This window comes from Wolffia australiana, chromosome 6, assembly GCF_029677425.1.
Source record: "Wolffia australiana isolate 7733 chromosome 6, ASM2967742v1".
NCBI classification, from domain to species: Eukaryota; Viridiplantae; Streptophyta; class Magnoliopsida; order Alismatales; family Araceae; genus Wolffia; species Wolffia australiana.
This window is the reverse complement of record NC_135840.1, coordinates 12697776-12714247: the sequence shown is the minus strand read 5'-3', so window position 1 is coordinate 12714247 and position 16472 is coordinate 12697776. Positions and strand designations below refer to the sequence as shown.

General features: G+C 42.7%; 1 protein-coding gene across 1 annotated transcript in view; it reads left to right on the top strand.

Moving 5' to 3' along the window:
• LOC144704512 (Galactose oxidase/kelch repeat superfamily protein) overlaps window positions 1-10331 on the top strand; it is a 39091-nt gene extending 28760 nt beyond the window's left edge. The window contains exons 12-20 of the mRNA XM_078576959.1: window positions 7175-7238; window positions 7658-7700; window positions 7841-8065; window positions 8137-8298; window positions 8421-8540; window positions 8642-8794; window positions 9183-9269; window positions 9907-9975; window positions 10077-10331. Coding sequence (XP_078433085.1) covers window positions 7175-7238; window positions 7658-7700; window positions 7841-8065; window positions 8137-8298; window positions 8421-8540; window positions 8642-8794; window positions 9183-9269; window positions 9907-9975; window positions 10077-10181 — 1028 coding nt within the window. The 3' untranslated portion in view covers window positions 10182-10331. The remainder of the gene's footprint in view (window positions 1-7174; window positions 7239-7657; window positions 7701-7840; window positions 8066-8136; window positions 8299-8420; window positions 8541-8641; window positions 8795-9182; window positions 9270-9906; window positions 9976-10076) is intronic.
• The last annotated feature ends 6141 nt before the right edge of the window (window positions 10332-16472 follow it).

Below are 16472 nucleotides of genomic sequence, written 5' to 3'. Positions count from 1 at the left end.
GGGCATGTTCAACATTTATACCCAACTTGAGGGGGGGTGTTAGTTCAACAGGCCCATTGGGCATCACATGTCCCTACGGCCCAGCAAGACAGTGCCCATTAGTGACTGCTAATAAGCAGCCACTAATGTGACCGTTGGACTCCAATGGTCATAAGATGACCGTTGGACTCCAACGGTCATTTCCCTTTTGTTTAAGAGGCTATAAAGCCAATGTAACCCCGATTGTAACAAGTTATTTTTTCCACGAGTAAATATTGTTGATTCTTGCCCACGATCCTTCTTCCTCAAAATCTCCTCTTATCCTTCCTGGATTGCAGTCATGAATCGAGGGGGTGGCATCATTGACAAGGGTGCATTGAGGAGTCTCGGAGGAACGCAGGCAGGAACCATCTGACAGAAGAGGTAGGCGAGGAGGCGGGCTGGGTGACGGTTGAACACTGGCGTAAAAAGACTCAAGGCCCCACGGGAGCAACAGAGATCTGGGAACGTTACCAGGGTACAAATTGCTACTGGTGCCTCTCGCGAGGGCATTATGCCAGGGAGTGTCGGGAGCTGGTGATCTGCCGTGGATGCAGAGGCGCAGGCCGTGGAGCAAAGGCCATGATGGAGAGGGGGCAATTGAAAGCGGGCCGGATTTATGCAGTGCGATGAGGAATGTGCCTGAGGAAAGGGGGAAGGAAGAGCACAACAGCAAACTGTTAAGGGGGTGCTTGGTAGGGGTTGTGGTCAAGGGATCACCCAATCTCGAGGAAGTTCAACAAGGACTACGGGCACAGTTCCCGGCAGGGATGAAAGCAGAACTATGGAGGTTGGAGGGAGGAGCCTTTTTTCTTCGGGGAGTGTCTATGGCGACATGCATTGCACTTTGCGGCTGGACACAGAGCATCAAAGAAGACGGGACGGTGAAGTGGCATCGGGTTCTACCAGAAGACGGGGCTCTAGAGGGTGCGGGCATGACACAGATCATTGAAGCCAGAGGAATTCCACTGGGTTATCGAACATGGCAGAAGTTGGGGGCTCTATCATGGCCATTTGGGCAGCTTCGTGACGTTATCTCGGTCGGATTGACGTCCGGAGACCCCAATGTGACAATGCTTGCAGTGGAGGTGCCGGGGGGAAGCCAGCCACCGGAAATAACCTGGCTTCAAGGCCCGAAGAGCAAATTACGGGTCAACCTGACAGTGCGAACTTCTCCCCCAGATCCTCGACTAGAAGGTGGACTTGCCGTACAACAAGAGTCACATGCGAAGAAAGCTCCCAATGGGCCTCTGGAGGGGGAGAATAGAGAGGCCACTAAACCAGCGCCAGACAAACAACAGCCCTTGGCAGATGAGCATCCAGAGGATACAGTGGTCGCAGGCTCGAGAGGGCATGAGGCCACAATCAAAAGCGGCTCGACTTCAAGGCAGCTGGACACAGGACTTCAGAGATCAACCCCTGTACCAAGTCAGGCAGAGGCCAACCCAAGCACATCACTCGGGGAGAGGAGAAATCAACCGAAAGTGGACAAAACAGTTTCGCTGATGGAGACCACAAGCCAAGGAGAGCAACCAGTGGGAGAAGTAAGCGTGAACTCAAAGTCGTCAAGGTGGGCATATGAGGGATGGTCCAAGGGGACGCAGCAAAAGGGGCAGAATGAGATAGCAAGTGAGCCGCTAGTCCTGCTGGAGAATAGTAGAAATGTCGTGGGGGAGAAACCCCGGGGAACACGGGCACAGCAGACTTCTCGGAGAATCACGCCAGCAGACATGAAGAGATTTAAAGGGATTGTATTTATGAGGGGTAAACTCTTCTTTAGGGACAAGGCGGGAGGAAAAGCGTGGGTGAAAGCAGGGATGGGAGGCATGTTACGACTTGTGGAAGTGAAGTCAGTTGGGAAGATAGCAGAACCCCGAGGGCAGGCGAAATGTTCGAAGAGCAAAGCAAAAACACTAGGAGAGGACACAGAGAAGGTTAAACTGTCGGGACAACAGGTCAGAGAGGAGACAAGAGCAGAGACGGACCTGATAGGAAACTATCGGACAAGCAATGTAGCCGAAGCAGCAAACTTTCAAAGGACGCACTCAGAGGGGGGAGGGAAAGCAGGTTATCAATGAAATGCATCTCTTGGAATGTGCGCGACCTGCGGGATGAGCATAGGCGCGGAGTGGTGGGAAGATACCTGCGGGAATGGGGCGCTACAGTTGCTTGCATACAGGAGACAATGCTGGAGCGATGTGAAACAAAAGAGTGGCAAAAAGTTGGCCAAGGTTTTCTTGACGGCTTCCTGGCAGTGAATGTGGTGGGCGCTCTGGAGGGTTGGTGGTGGCATGGAATGAGAAGATGTTCTCTAGAGAGTATGAGTGGACCGGAAGATTTGTGGCTGCAGTAAAGTTGAAAAGGAGAAGTGACTGCTTTGAATGGGTGGTTATATCAGTGTACGGCCCCAACATACATGCATTGCATACCCCTTTCTATGAGGAGCTTTACAGAGTGGCCTCCGTTTTCCAGGGGCTACCGCTATTGTAGGGGGGTGACTTCAATGCCACGCGTCATGAATGGGATAGACCCAATGGAGCTGGCGGCCGGGACTTGGGTTCGGAGGACTTTTGGTCATTTATATCAGAGACAGGACTGTATGAAATGGGACCGAAGGATAGTGTATTCACATGGCGAAGCACAAAGAGTCCGCAATCGCAATCAAGATTGGACATGTTCTTATGCTCGATTGAGCTGGTTGAGAGATTCTCTCTGGCGGATGTTTGCTCACTACCGATGAGGACATGAAGGTGGAGATGGACTGGAGACAAAGATCAAGACAAATATGGCTGAAAGAGAGTGATGCCAACACTAGATTTTTTCACATAACAACAAACAGGAGGAGGAGTGCAAACTACATACAGAAGGTGCAAGTGGCGGGTCAAGAGTTTGAGGGGTCTCGGGCAGTAGGATGTGTGCCGGCAGAACACTTCCGGGCATTCTCTAGACGAGGCGCCAAGAGCAAATGGAAATAGAGAGGCATAGGGGCCAACAGAGTGACCAGGGAGCAACAGACTGAGTTGGTGTGGCCTTTCACAGTGGACGAGGTTCAGGAAGCAATGAAAGGGCTAAATGGAGAAGGAGCTCCAGGCCCTGATGGGTTCCCAGTGTTCTTCTACAAGGAGTTCTGGGATTCAGTCAAAGGGCAGGTTATGGACACGTTGGAGGAATTTCGGAGCGGGAATTATGGCTTGGAGCGCATTGACAAGTCCGACGTGGTTCTTATACCGAAATGCCCCGGTGCAGTTAGAGTTAAAGATTTTAGACCCATCTCATTGTCCAACTCTATCTGCCTCATAATGGCGAAGATTTTTGCAAATAGGTTACGAGAGGTGATTGGACATCTTGGTAGTCCTTTTCAGTCAGCATTCATACCAGGTCGACAGCTGATTGACGGAACTGTGGTGGCTGGTGAAATTGTAGCAGCATGGAAGTGAAATAGAACTAAAGGGTTCATGTGGAGAGTTGATTTTGCAAAAGCCTATGACTCCATTGAATGGGACTTCTTATGGGCATCTATGGAGCAGAGAGGATTTCCGGGCGAATGGGTGCAATGGGTTCGCCGATGTATTACGTCGCATTCATTCTCAGTATTAGTCAATGGCGGACCGGAGGGTGGGTGGATACAGCCACAGCAGGCGTCAGACAGGGATGCCCGCTGGCACCGCTACTGTACTCGCAGTGGATGCATTGGCTATATGTATGACTAGTGCATGTGCTCAACGCTTGTTGAGGGGATTCCAGTCAGCAAGTTTCCCAGCGGGTATCCCTCTTCTGCAATATGCAGATGACACCACCTTCTTCATAAAAGGATCAGTGGAGGAAGCCAGAAATCTCTCTTCACTGCTGGATTTGTTTGCAGAAGTTTCGGGTTTGAAGATTAATCGTGCATAATCGGCATTCCTGGGCTTTGGTTTATTGCAGGAGGAAGAAGTACAGTGCGCAGAGGCTCTAGGGATGCCAATTTCATGAGATATTTGGGTTTGCCACTTACACGAGGAAGACTCAGGAATACAGACTGGAACGCAGTGATTGAGAAGGTGGAGAGGATATTAGACGGCTGGCAGAGCCGGGTGCTATCGAGAGGGGGCTGGCTGGTATTCCTACGATCGGTGCTGTCAGCCATCCCGATGTTTTATTTATCAGTCTTTAAGTTGCCTCAGGGAGTTGGTAGGCGCTTGGAGGCTAAGATGAGGATTTTTTTCTGGAAAGGAAGGGATGCTGGGAATGGTAGAGGAGCAGTTTGGGTCTCTTGGGAGGTGGTTTGCCAACATGTGGAGGGAGGGGGACTTGGAGTGATACACCTGCATGACATGAACAAGGCATTACTGGCAAAATGGGCAGGACGGATCATGGGGACAGGGGAAGATATGGTCATGAAGGTAGTAAGAGACAGCTATGGTACAGTGATGAATTGGGAACAAAGAACAGTCCCCATCAAGGGAGCATCTCCTTTCTGGCAAAGCATGAGGCTCATCTTCCCATTAGTCGAGAGATTTTTTGAAGCCAGGCTAGGGGATGGGTCTCTATTCCGATACTGGACAGATGACTGGGCTGCTTGTGGAAAATTACGGGAGGAGTTTCCGCGCTTATTCCAACTGGCAGGGAATCACCAAGCTTCGGTCAGAGATCGTTGGGGCAATACATGGAACCCGATTTTAGAGGCAAGTCTTTTGGACCAGAGGGTGGACGAATGGCTGAGCATGCAGCAGGCCTTGACACACTTGCGCCCTTCGAATAGGATACGGGATGACTGGGAGTGGAAAGGTACAACTTTTTCGGTCAGAGAGGCATACAAGAAGATTCGTGAAGGTTCTACAAAAGCAGACTCTATCGCGTGTGTGTGCCGCTCGATTTGGAAACAAAAGGTCCCAGTCAAAGTACGGATATTTGGATGGCTAGTGGTCAGGAGACGAGTCATGACCAGAGCCCTCAGAAAACGTGTGTTCCCGGATACATCTTCCAAGTGTCCCATGTGCACACAAGAAGAGGAAACCTGTTCGCATCTTTTCTTTGAATGTCCATTTGCTCAGAACGATATGGAGGCCTCAGAAGCTTATGGGGGTGGATGTGTCTTCTGATGCGGCATGCTGGGGCTCAATCCAGGGGAGTGCAGGCAGGGGACGGATGGGATGGGAAAGGGTCCTCGTGGTTTTTTGGGCAATATGGCTGCACCGCAATGAAGTAGTGTTCAGGGTGAGGGCAGCTTCGACGGACAGTGTGCAACATGATGTGGAGAGCATCATTACATATTGGTTTGGGAGAGTGTTGATTGGAGAGGACCATGCTGGTCATGTACTACACGTTCATATGTATCATTATATCTGGGTTGATCACCGATTTCGGGTGATCTTCCCTCTTTAATTAAAAAAAAAAAATTGTCACTAATTTGACGGCCTTATTTTTTCAGTGTATTTCCCAAATACGCTGCTTGTCAGCACTACAATATGGTTCTGATGGCTTGTATGATATGATCACCTAACTCTAACGAATAGTTTCAGATAGTGAGTTCATTGGGCCCATGAGACAGGCTTATGGATTGCAGAGTGTACTGGGTGGGGATTCAGCTCCCTTCCCTGGACCTGCTAATGGAAGGGTTATGTGTAGTTTTTAATGTTTGTTGTTGAACCTAAGGAGGAGAGCGTGAGTCCTTCCCACCGTCGTAGGGTCGTCCTCTCTCCATGGAAGTCTTCCGTAAAGTTGATTCCTATCTGCGTAATATATCCATTGCCTCAGTGTTTGTTGGTAATTGCTGGGCTTGTGATATGAGCCCAGATCGTGTCAGTGTTTATCCAATGTAATGCGAGGAAGCTTCACTGAATAAACTTCAAATAACTTCCAAAGAGGCCCGAGCAATAGTCTGACAAGGTGAGGTGAGAGAGTGATGGAATGAAAAAGAGATGAAGGAGGTGCCTGTGGCATGATCTTTAAGTGGCTCCAAAAAGATGTCGTGATGTCTAGGTAAGATCATCAAGAAGGGAGAAGGGTCAAGGAGGGAAGAGAGGTATGGCCAGAGAGAACGAGGGAGAAGGGTCAAGGAGCCAGGACCTCGCGATTAATTCTTGCCTGCACTTGCCAGTGCAAAGCCAGTGCCTTAAATAGGGAGGTGATCCGTACTGGGCCAGAGTTTCTCTTAAACCCGGCCCAGTATTGTATCAGCTTGTTTCAGAGTTGAGGAGAAAGGATAGACATTCTTTAAATGGGTGCGAAACATTATTCCTTCCCTCTGTACTCATAATTTTAGTTACCCAATCTGCATTCATAGTGGGCATGCATCGATATACAAATTATTCTTGTATTTGGGGGCCTATTTGGCTTGACAGGGAGGTCAGACTTGTTGCATTCCACAAGTTCTTGATCGTCCTTTTTTCCTTGTTCTCTTTCCCACTTTTTCTTGATCTTCGATATATTGCCCATTGGACTCCTATCATCGGTAAATGATGGAGGAATGACTATACGGCTTGTCCACATATTCTTACCGTGGTCTTTGAACTCTCCAGATGTGATGCATAACAACTTTGTAAGATTCATCATCATTCGTTCAAATCCATATTTTCTGATGCCTCCTGGCTTAGAATTCCTTGGTTGACATTCCTCCTGTGATTGCTGGTAGAAATGATAAGTTATTGACTTTGATAAACGTGTAGCTTCACCAGCTTGAGAATCTCCAAAAAAAATTGTGTCCTCATCATCGTGTGCTGTTTAAGTCAACAAGGGTGGAGAGAAACGGAAGCAAGATAGAGAGAGGAGATAAAAGGGAGGCTGGAAGAGCCCAGCAGTCCTGGGACTCAGGCAGAGTGTAAAGGATGAAAAAACCTAAAATTTTACATGCGGGGGTTCATCGTCCATATAAATGAATTGGAAACCCTTGAGGAATAACACAAACTCCAATCTCTAATGTGTGCTGTTGACACTAAGACTGGAGCTTGAACCTGTAAGGTAACAGGAGAGAGATGAAGTTTCCAGCTGGGTTGAAGGATAATAGGAATATATAAAGTGATTTGGTTGAGATCATCCATTGAGCTCCAAGTCCGTTGCAGGAGTCCTAACAGAACCTTAGTGCCTTGTTCTGTTAGTTTCCCTCTCTTACATTTTCGCCAGAAATTGAACTATCACGTGGATTCTGGTTTCTGAATTTACCGTTTTATGGGTGCAGGAGATGAAATGATGAGTTTATTCATGAATGAGCTTTATGGATTTCAACTTGACACTAATCGCTGGTACGTCCTTTATTCTCTCTCCATCGTTTTGTAATTTACTTGTTACATCATAGAAGTAAATAGATCGCATTTTGTCAGTACTTTTATTTGAAATTTGTGGATTGATGATCTTCTGGGAAAGCCAAGTTGGTGGCTGTTCCTGTGTCATGCAGACCCTGCTTGCACTTTCACTTCCGAAGGCGCCAAATGTGTGGCTATCACAATTTCTCCCACATGAAATGGCTGATAAAGAAAATTTTTTACTAGTCATTGGTCACTGATGATAACATTCACAATAAAATGACTAATCAGGATAAATAAAATGACTAATGCTGAAATCAGTATTTCAGCATCTGTCCATTTAAGTCATCATTCCTGACATCCTTGACCATTAAATTTTTTCCTGCAGATTATTTATCTTGATTTCCTCGTGTTTTTAGGTATCCTTTGGAGCTAAGAAAGAATAAGGCAGCAAAAGATAAGGTGTGGTCTTTGTTTGGTGAATAACCGAAGAGTCCTCGTCTCATACCTCAAAATTTAATATATGTTGAAAGGACTGTACCTTAATAGGGTGCAGATTTTTATGAGACATTATTACTTAAATTTTTATATTTCTTTTGAAGCCAAGAGAACCGAGAAGGCCACCAGATGGTCAAGTTGGTTTTACCAAGGAGGATGCAAGTGTTCTAGAAGACTTTGAAATGAACGATGTAGATGATCAGAGATACGATGATAATGATGATGTCTCTCTGCACATGGACAAAAGTCTCAGTCTCAGTAATGGCTCCTCTTCAACAAATTTACTTGCCAATGTCCAGCCTGAGAAGGAAATGAACGCTGTGCCAGAGGTTGGTTTACTTATATCACATGTGTGCTGTATGTCCTTAGAACTGATGGTTCTTTATCTTCCACGTATCAGACTGTGAAGCCATGTGGACGCATCAATGCCTGCATGGTTGTTTCCAGAGACACCCTGTATGTTTATGGGGGCATGATGGAGATCAAGGATCGAGAAGTGACTCTTGATGATCTTTATATGCTTAATCTCAACAAGCTCGATGAATGGAAGTGCATCATTCCGGTATGTCCTTATTTGTGATTCTTCCGTTGCTATCTTCTCTTAGGTATATGGCCTATGGTTTCATTTGCGTCAATTTTTTGAGATTTTATTCATCATTATCATTAATTTTCTCGCTTTGGCAGGCTTCCACTTCCGAGTGGTTGGAAGTCTCAGATGACAACGATGATGAAGATGAAGATGAAGATGATAATGATGATAGTCAAAGTGAAGATGACGGGGCCGAGTCAGATGATGATGGTGTGGTGCGTACTTATTTGAATAATATATTCAGCTCCTTTAATAAAAATCCTTAGAATAAAGTGTTCTCAAATAATATATTCGTTTCCTATTGTCTGATTTCTAGGGCTTGGATGGAGGGGTATCATCGATGAACACAGAAGATGCCGTAGCTATCTTGAAGGGCGAGTCTAAGAATCTACGGAGGAAGGAGAAGAGGTTGAGAATTGAGCAGATTAGAGTCACCCTCGGTCTCTCCGACTCACAGAGGACTCCCATGGTATTCAACACGTTTAATCTTGTTTCTCTAAAAGCCCTCTTGATTTTTTATTAGATTTTTGTAAAAGCCCTTATCAATTTTTCGGTCAGATTTTTCCAAAAGCCCTCTCTTGATTTTTCAATCAGATTTTAGCTCAAACCCTCTTGATTTTTCTATCATATTTTTCTCCTCTAGACTTGTTTTTTCCATTTGAAGGTCCTCACTCGATAGAGACCTCTTGACTTTTTTCTACTCTTGACTTTCTTTTTCTCTATCATATTTTTCTTTTTTCCATTTGAAGGACATCAATGTCTATGTCATTTGGCTTTTCTTAGTGAACAGTTTGCCGTTATCTTGTCATTTCCCATTGCGCTCTTCATCCCTCTCTCTCTATCTCTCTCCTCTGCAGCCTGGTGAAACGCTGAGAGATTTTTACAAAAGAACAAGTTTGTACTGGCAAATGGCAGCACACGAACACACACAGCACACGGGAAAGGTGGCCCTCCTCCCTCATTTATTAGTAATTTCTCAGTTTCTTTGTATTTGTATTCTTTCTGCCAAAAATCTGATGTCGCCACTTAATCTTATTCTAGAGTTTTCGTTCATATTATTTCAGAGAAAATTAAATATCAAGCTTGGTTATTCTTGTTGAACCTAAAAATCTACTTGGTCTATTTATTTGAAATGGTAATAAAACCTACTTCTTTTATTTATTCATGTTTTCTCTTTCCTCAGCCCACTCTTCAATTTGCATCTTCTTTCTAATTTTTTTAAAAATTCTCCTCCCTTCATTATTTTTTTTTTCTGAAATGGCTAATGAAAATACTCTCGGTATATTTAATCTTGTTTTTTGATTTTCCAACCGTCTCCTGAAATTGTATCGCCTTTTATTATTTCTATTTATTCTGAAATGGCCTGTAACAATCTGCTTCATCTATTTATTCTTGTTTACCTTTCACCTTGCCGATTTCTTGATTTGGCATCCCCTTTTTTATTGTTTCTATTGAGGATGTCGTGGGAAATTAATATTCAATTAACCAATTTAGTAAACCTCACTCCTTTCTTTAATGGATTTTTTATTCACACTCTCTCTTTGTGGGCATTGTTGTTTATTTGCTCTTAATATTTTTCAGGAACTTCGTAAGGATGGCTTCGATCTGGCTGATGCCCGTTACAAGGAGCTGAAACCAGTTCTTGATGAGGTAAGTCCATGATCTTAATGATTTTATCTCTATTTTATTTTAATTTTTTGAATATTTTATTTATTTGAGTGTGGATTTTTATTCTTATGTGTTGCATGCAGCTTGCTGTCTTGGAGGCTGACCAGAAGGCTGAAGAAGAAGAGAGTGTCGAAGGCAGCTCAAAGAAGAACAACAAGAACACAACTAGACATTCTTCACGCAGATGAATCTTTTCACTAGCGTCGAGGAAGAATAATATTTTGCAATTTGAAGAAGAGATAATTATATTTAAGGTTATTTTTTCAAATTCTTCCGAAGGAAACTCTTATCACCCCTCCATATGCTTAGTTAGAGTTTCAAGAATCTTCACTGTGAAAGCCTAATCACCCCTCCACATACTGAGACCCAGTTGTACTTTTTAGTTGTAATTTCATTTGTAGGTTTATTATCATTTAATAGCTCACACGAACTTATTGATGAAGTGTGTCAACCCATTCCACCAAAGACATTTTTGGAGTCGTCATCTTAACCATTGACGGCCTCGTCAGTTCACATCCAGTCTGACAGGCATACCAAGGCACAAGTGAAGACACCCAAGTTCAACTACCTCGGGTAAAACACGTCCGTGTTTTTGATGTTTTGATTTTCGTCGGTATATGTTCGTTTATTCGTCATTTTATTGTGTTCGTGTGTTCGTTTTCGTCGTGTATATACCCATTGTATTGTGTTCTTAGTCCTATCTTCATATGTCGTGTTGTTTTTGTAGGGTTTGGTGCCTTGGTTCATCTATGGAAAACACGTTTTCATGGATGCAGAAGTGAGTCGATTGATTCACAATCGATCTTTGAAATAAAACATCGAATGTACTTTTTGGGGAACTCGTTCCACCCTTGACTTTGTCGCTCCGAGATCATTCTAAAGTCATTCACATGTCTAGACTAAAAGTATCCATGCGATCACTTGGCGCTTGGATCTCCATGTCTTCTTCAACTCTATTTGAAAATCAAGATCTCCTCAAAGACACCCTCCCTTGGATGAGTGGAAAAGAGAATGGAGAAAGGGAGGGGCTCTCAAATCAGGCTTCAATGGGTGCTTAAAATGTGACTCCTTCCCTTCTTTATATTTAGCTTATGATTTTTCTAAAAGAACTATACAAAGTAAAATATATCCACCAATGCTCCTATGACCTTGTGAGTGTAACCCTCTAGGCCTACATATCATTCTAGTTAATAGCTTTAATAGTCCATTAATATATATTGCTCAACTTTATTAATTAACTATATCAGCATATAAATTACTTTAAAAAGGATTGATTTAACCCAATTGGTATGTTAAGTTTCCAGCTCGTGGGGTGTTAAGCTACACCTCGTGCTCTAGAAGATATTGAATAGTGTCAACTCTCTCATGGAACTTTTATCACCATCGGCTATTGTATATGTATAATTCATCATCCGCGCGAGAGTTTCGAATGACTTAGGGTATGGTTTATCAACAAACCCTAATCCGGTTAGTATTGATGCGTAATAGAGATCATTGGAGAACATTTTCTCCAATATCCTCACTACCCAGGCCAAAGATTTTTCTACATCGTCTTCCTTGAGTCGATCTCCTCTTATACCAAGGTCAGATGATCCTGTCTTGACCACTTAGTGATCTCCGTGAGCTTCATTCTACATCCGAGCTAAGACTTATTTGAATCCCATGATTAAAGACTCTTAAATCCTAGTCAAACTGTAGTATTTTATTCACGAGATAACATTAGAGTCTCAAGTCAGTGGATCGGTTATACAACAATAATATGAATCAACCTGAATGACCTTTAGATATAATACCATTCAAGGATTTGTATGGATCAATTCAGCGAACTCTTTCTCCAAAGAACACCAACTATGAGTCGTTAGTGTCCCCGCACTAATAGCATAAGGATCACATATACTTATTATATAAGTAGGATTGGCTAGTGTTATTCTATCCAATAATTTGATGTCCTTTTCGACTATTCATCGAATACTAAAATTTAGAATACATGTTTAAAGACTATTGATCATTGTATTATGATCTCATCATAATCCACCAAGTCATTGCACATATTCATGGAATAATAATCAACATAAATATTTTATTCAATCAACTTAAATAAACATGGTAGTGCGATTGGCTATTATTTATCAATCAATTTTTTGTCGTCAAAAATGTGGTAAAACATATGTTCATTTTGTGTCAAGGGGTTCCTATGTATAATACCTCCCCCCCTCCCGGTACGGGCACTTAGTCCTTTGCCGAGGGCTCCTCTACCTTAGTAAGGGCCATCATACCCCTATATAAGGGGGCATGATGGAGCCCTAGTTTCCCCATACCAGGTTATTATTTATTTTAAAAGATTTTGTGCATCTTGGTATCATGAGAGAAGAACAAAGGAGAGGAGAAGAAGAGAAAGATAAAGGAGAAGAGGAAGAAGTGGAGGGGAGGGAAGACAACGCCAAGCCGTGCCAAACCACCACCAAGGCACTTGTGTCGCCAGTTTTGCGTGCATCGCGTCGCCAACACCAAGTCACCACGTCGTGATTTCTCTCTAGCGCGCGTTGATGATCCCCGGGAACCTTCACGTTGTCGCGCATCCGTGGAATAGGGTCGCCCATGCACCGGTCAACACCGACGCCGATTGCCGCCCCATGCGCTTACGCTCGTGCAAATCATGCTCCTTCGGAACATTCCACAGCCCGTGCACACGTCCATGTCTCTAGAGCGGCATTTTCGCTTACCCTGGTTTCCTTGTTGGGCTAAAGCCCCTAACGCGACCTTGATGCAATCCTATGAACGTGACTAGCGCAAACCCATAAAGCGGTCAACGTTTAGCTCTGGGCTCGTGCGACAACCATTAGGTCACACGACCGCTGGACGTCCACGTCCCTCAAAGCGTATACACCGCATGACAAGCCACCAGTGACACACTCTCGCTGCACCTGTCTGCAAAAGCTCTCGCTGACGAAGATCCCGATGACGAGTGACACCACTAACAAGGTATGTCCTTCCCTCCGCTCGTAGGTTATATTATCTTCTACAGTATATCTTCGGCTGTACTCCATCGTGCTTAGGTTATTTAGGTGAGAGTTTATATCTTGAAACTAAAGCACGAGTGAATTCTTAGGTACTGGTCGATCCTGTTTGTTATGTGTTAGCGCGAAAAAACTTAGTTCGCTTGACATCATAGTCACCGTTGTCGCTTCGATGAGGGTCACAAGGTCACTGTCACCATCATCGGTCGGCTGCTTCGGAGCATGAAGCTAGGCGAAACCCCATGATTCGAGGCCTCCACATACATCCACCTAGGATCCATCGCATAACGTAGTTGCATTTGCGTAGGGAATTTATCTGATCAGACGACGTCTAACATCATCTTGGTATTAGAGCATCAACTCGGTACCACACCGGATGACGTCCGTGATGACGTGCACCATCGTCTTAGTATTAGAGCATCATCTCGGTACCGCATCGGATGACGTCTGACATCACTCATCTTTGTGAGAATGTATCTAACAATGAATTACTTTTAATACTTTTTCTAAACACCCAGAATTAGGCCATCATTCTTTGTGTCTCCAAATTCTCAACCTGATTAAATACGAATAAAGAATAACATGGGTAACATCTAGGTCCATGGATAAAGAAGTCATCCCATTGGGAGATCTTATGGATGACAACATGTAGAGTCGTCATGGGATGAAAAATCGCCCGTCTGGGGGCCTTGGACGAAAGATGGGATGCTTTCTTTGTCTGTGAGATTAAAGTGGGAGCTGAGAAGGAAAGCCAAGAGGAGCTAGTGTGCAAAAGGGAAAGCTGAGCTTGAGCTGAGACGAGTGAGAACTGTGATGGAAAGCCGAATGGGTGCCGAGTGTTCATAAAGGTGAATTACTTATAGTGGAAAGGGATAATAATGTCTAGGACTGGAGGGTTTATGGACGGCAAATGATGTGGACGAAAATCTTCAGAATGAGACATACTATGGACGTAATGGTATGGGGTGACTATCGTACCCTCAAATCATGCGTTCCTTTCAAAGACAATCATGCACTAAAGATGGAAGACAACCATACAAGTTAAGAGATTAGACTCCAAACTGAATATTGAAAATATTAAGGATAAAAAGTTAATTACCTTCATGAGTTAATTGTCTGAATAGGGATAACAAGCGATTAGATCATAATAGGGCAATGCCATGGAGCAAAAAACAAATCAAATTTAGTAATCTTCTGTCAGAGTCCATACCAGGAAGAATTCTAGGGCAGTACCCCTAAAACAGACTTTCCCTAGACATCAACATTCACTTCCAAATATCACTACTAATCCATATCAAACAAGCACCTTAGGATAAACAGTGGATGAAAATATACTTAATTGCCTTTAAATTTCAACCCATGGACTATTCTAGGGTAAGACCCTTAACAACTTTTCCCAGGAATCAAACTCACTTCTATAATCCAGATAAGTTTATGTGGATGGGAGAGGATATCTTCCAGCCTTAATTTTTGAGCTGATGCCCGTTCCCCACTATTATGTTCAAATTTTATTCAGATGCAACAAATGACTATATCACACACTACTCACTTATGTTTATAACACTTCGAGAAAAGGGCATTGTCATCTATTTTCCACAGAGAAAATATGCGAATTACATCATTCTAGATAGCTGACATTGTGCAATATGATCAGTTTTTATGATGTGTTAGACAGTTCTAACCAACTTTTCATGAGCCATGTCTTGAATCATGTTCCCATTTCTCATAAATAAAGTATTATAGGAACCCATCAATTGATTTATACCCACGAGTGTTTGATTGCCAGACCATTCTTCATCACAATCCATATCACTGTGCCACTTTTATAGTTGAGGCTAAAATATTCCCTATTTACACAGGGCAATTGGTTCAAATAGCTTTGATTGATGCCATTCCCCTTTTGGGATTATCAGTTGCCAAAGCTTTTGTGCATGTTTGAACTCACATTTGACAGAGTCCTATCAGTTGGACCTTAAAACCCAAAAAAGTAAGTTCACTAAGCAAAAAAATTTCACAAACAGTTCCAATCATGGAATTTCCTTGGAATCTCTGCAGAGATCTTGGCCTTTATTTCTCCTGGAATGATATCATTTTTGACTTCTACATAAGTCCTCTGGATAGACCTTGGGTTCAAATATTCTCCTCAAATCTGTTCTTAAAATTTTTTGAACCTCTATAATATGATATCAGATTATTCACATACTTTTTCTTACTGCTCCTTACTGTAATCAAAATAAGTTTCCTCAAATATTTATCTCAAATAATGAAAAAAAGAACAATACATGTTCTTGTGGTCCAATTTTTTTAACTGCAGTATCTAGAACAACCATATTTAAAAAATACTAAGGAAGATATTACAATACCGGCATCAAGTATATGATGAAGCGTAAAGAGAAAGATGGGAATACAGGAAAAAGAGCCCATAACAAGGGAGTCATCCAAGACGATCTGTGACATGTGCTGGCAGTGGGAATAACTGCCAGGTATTTTGGCGGGAAGGGTGGTGTTTGAATGTATAAATAAGAAGGGAGACAAGGAAAATGGCATCAGTGGTTATTTGACTTCTTGAGAGAGCGAAAGTCATTGACTATAGTGGGACAGAGCTGATGAGAGATTTTTTCAGGGGAGTAAAAGATTGTACTTGGTTGGAGGCGTGTGGGAGATACCTTTCCCATTATGATCCATTCTAGGGAGGAAATCTACATCCAAGGGGGAGACGAGGCATCAAGGAGACTAGATTATGGGAATATAAGGCATGAGAAGTCAAAGATTAACATAATGCATTCAAGCCTTTCCTTTGTATATTAAATCAATCATGTGTTTAATCCTTAGCGATCATGTTTCATCATTATATTGTAGGACAGTGAGTAGTGTGCAGATTAAATAATTAAAAAATTAAGTTTGACTTTAAGTTACTAGTTCATATGTGATTGATTAAGTTATGATATGTGAACTTGTAATAAATTATAAATTATTACTAAAAAATAAATTCAAATTTCCAGTCTAAACAAATCCTGTCTACTGACTTATATTAAATATGACAAAACTATGTATGCCTATAAATACTATACATCACTTTTGATTCGTCATGCTATAAAAAACAAAATTTATGATGCCATAAAGGTCCTGGAAATATGGAAAAAATATAAACCACACAAAAATGAAATCATAAATGGAGAGCAATGTGTCTGGATTGGAAATGGTAAGCCTATTTATTTAAACAATTAATTTTATTTTTAGAATATATAGTTTTAATTATTTTAAGAATTTAATACTAAAAATTATCATAGCATAACTTTTTATGCCATTCTATGATTTTCAATATGATAGAGGGAAGAAAAGCAAATCTACCCTTAAAAATTTAGCCTGAAAATCTTTCTTGATCATCATATACTGTCCTTTGAATTTGGAGCAATTGAAGCCCGTAATTTCTCTCCATCTCTCTCCTCATCTCATATCGTC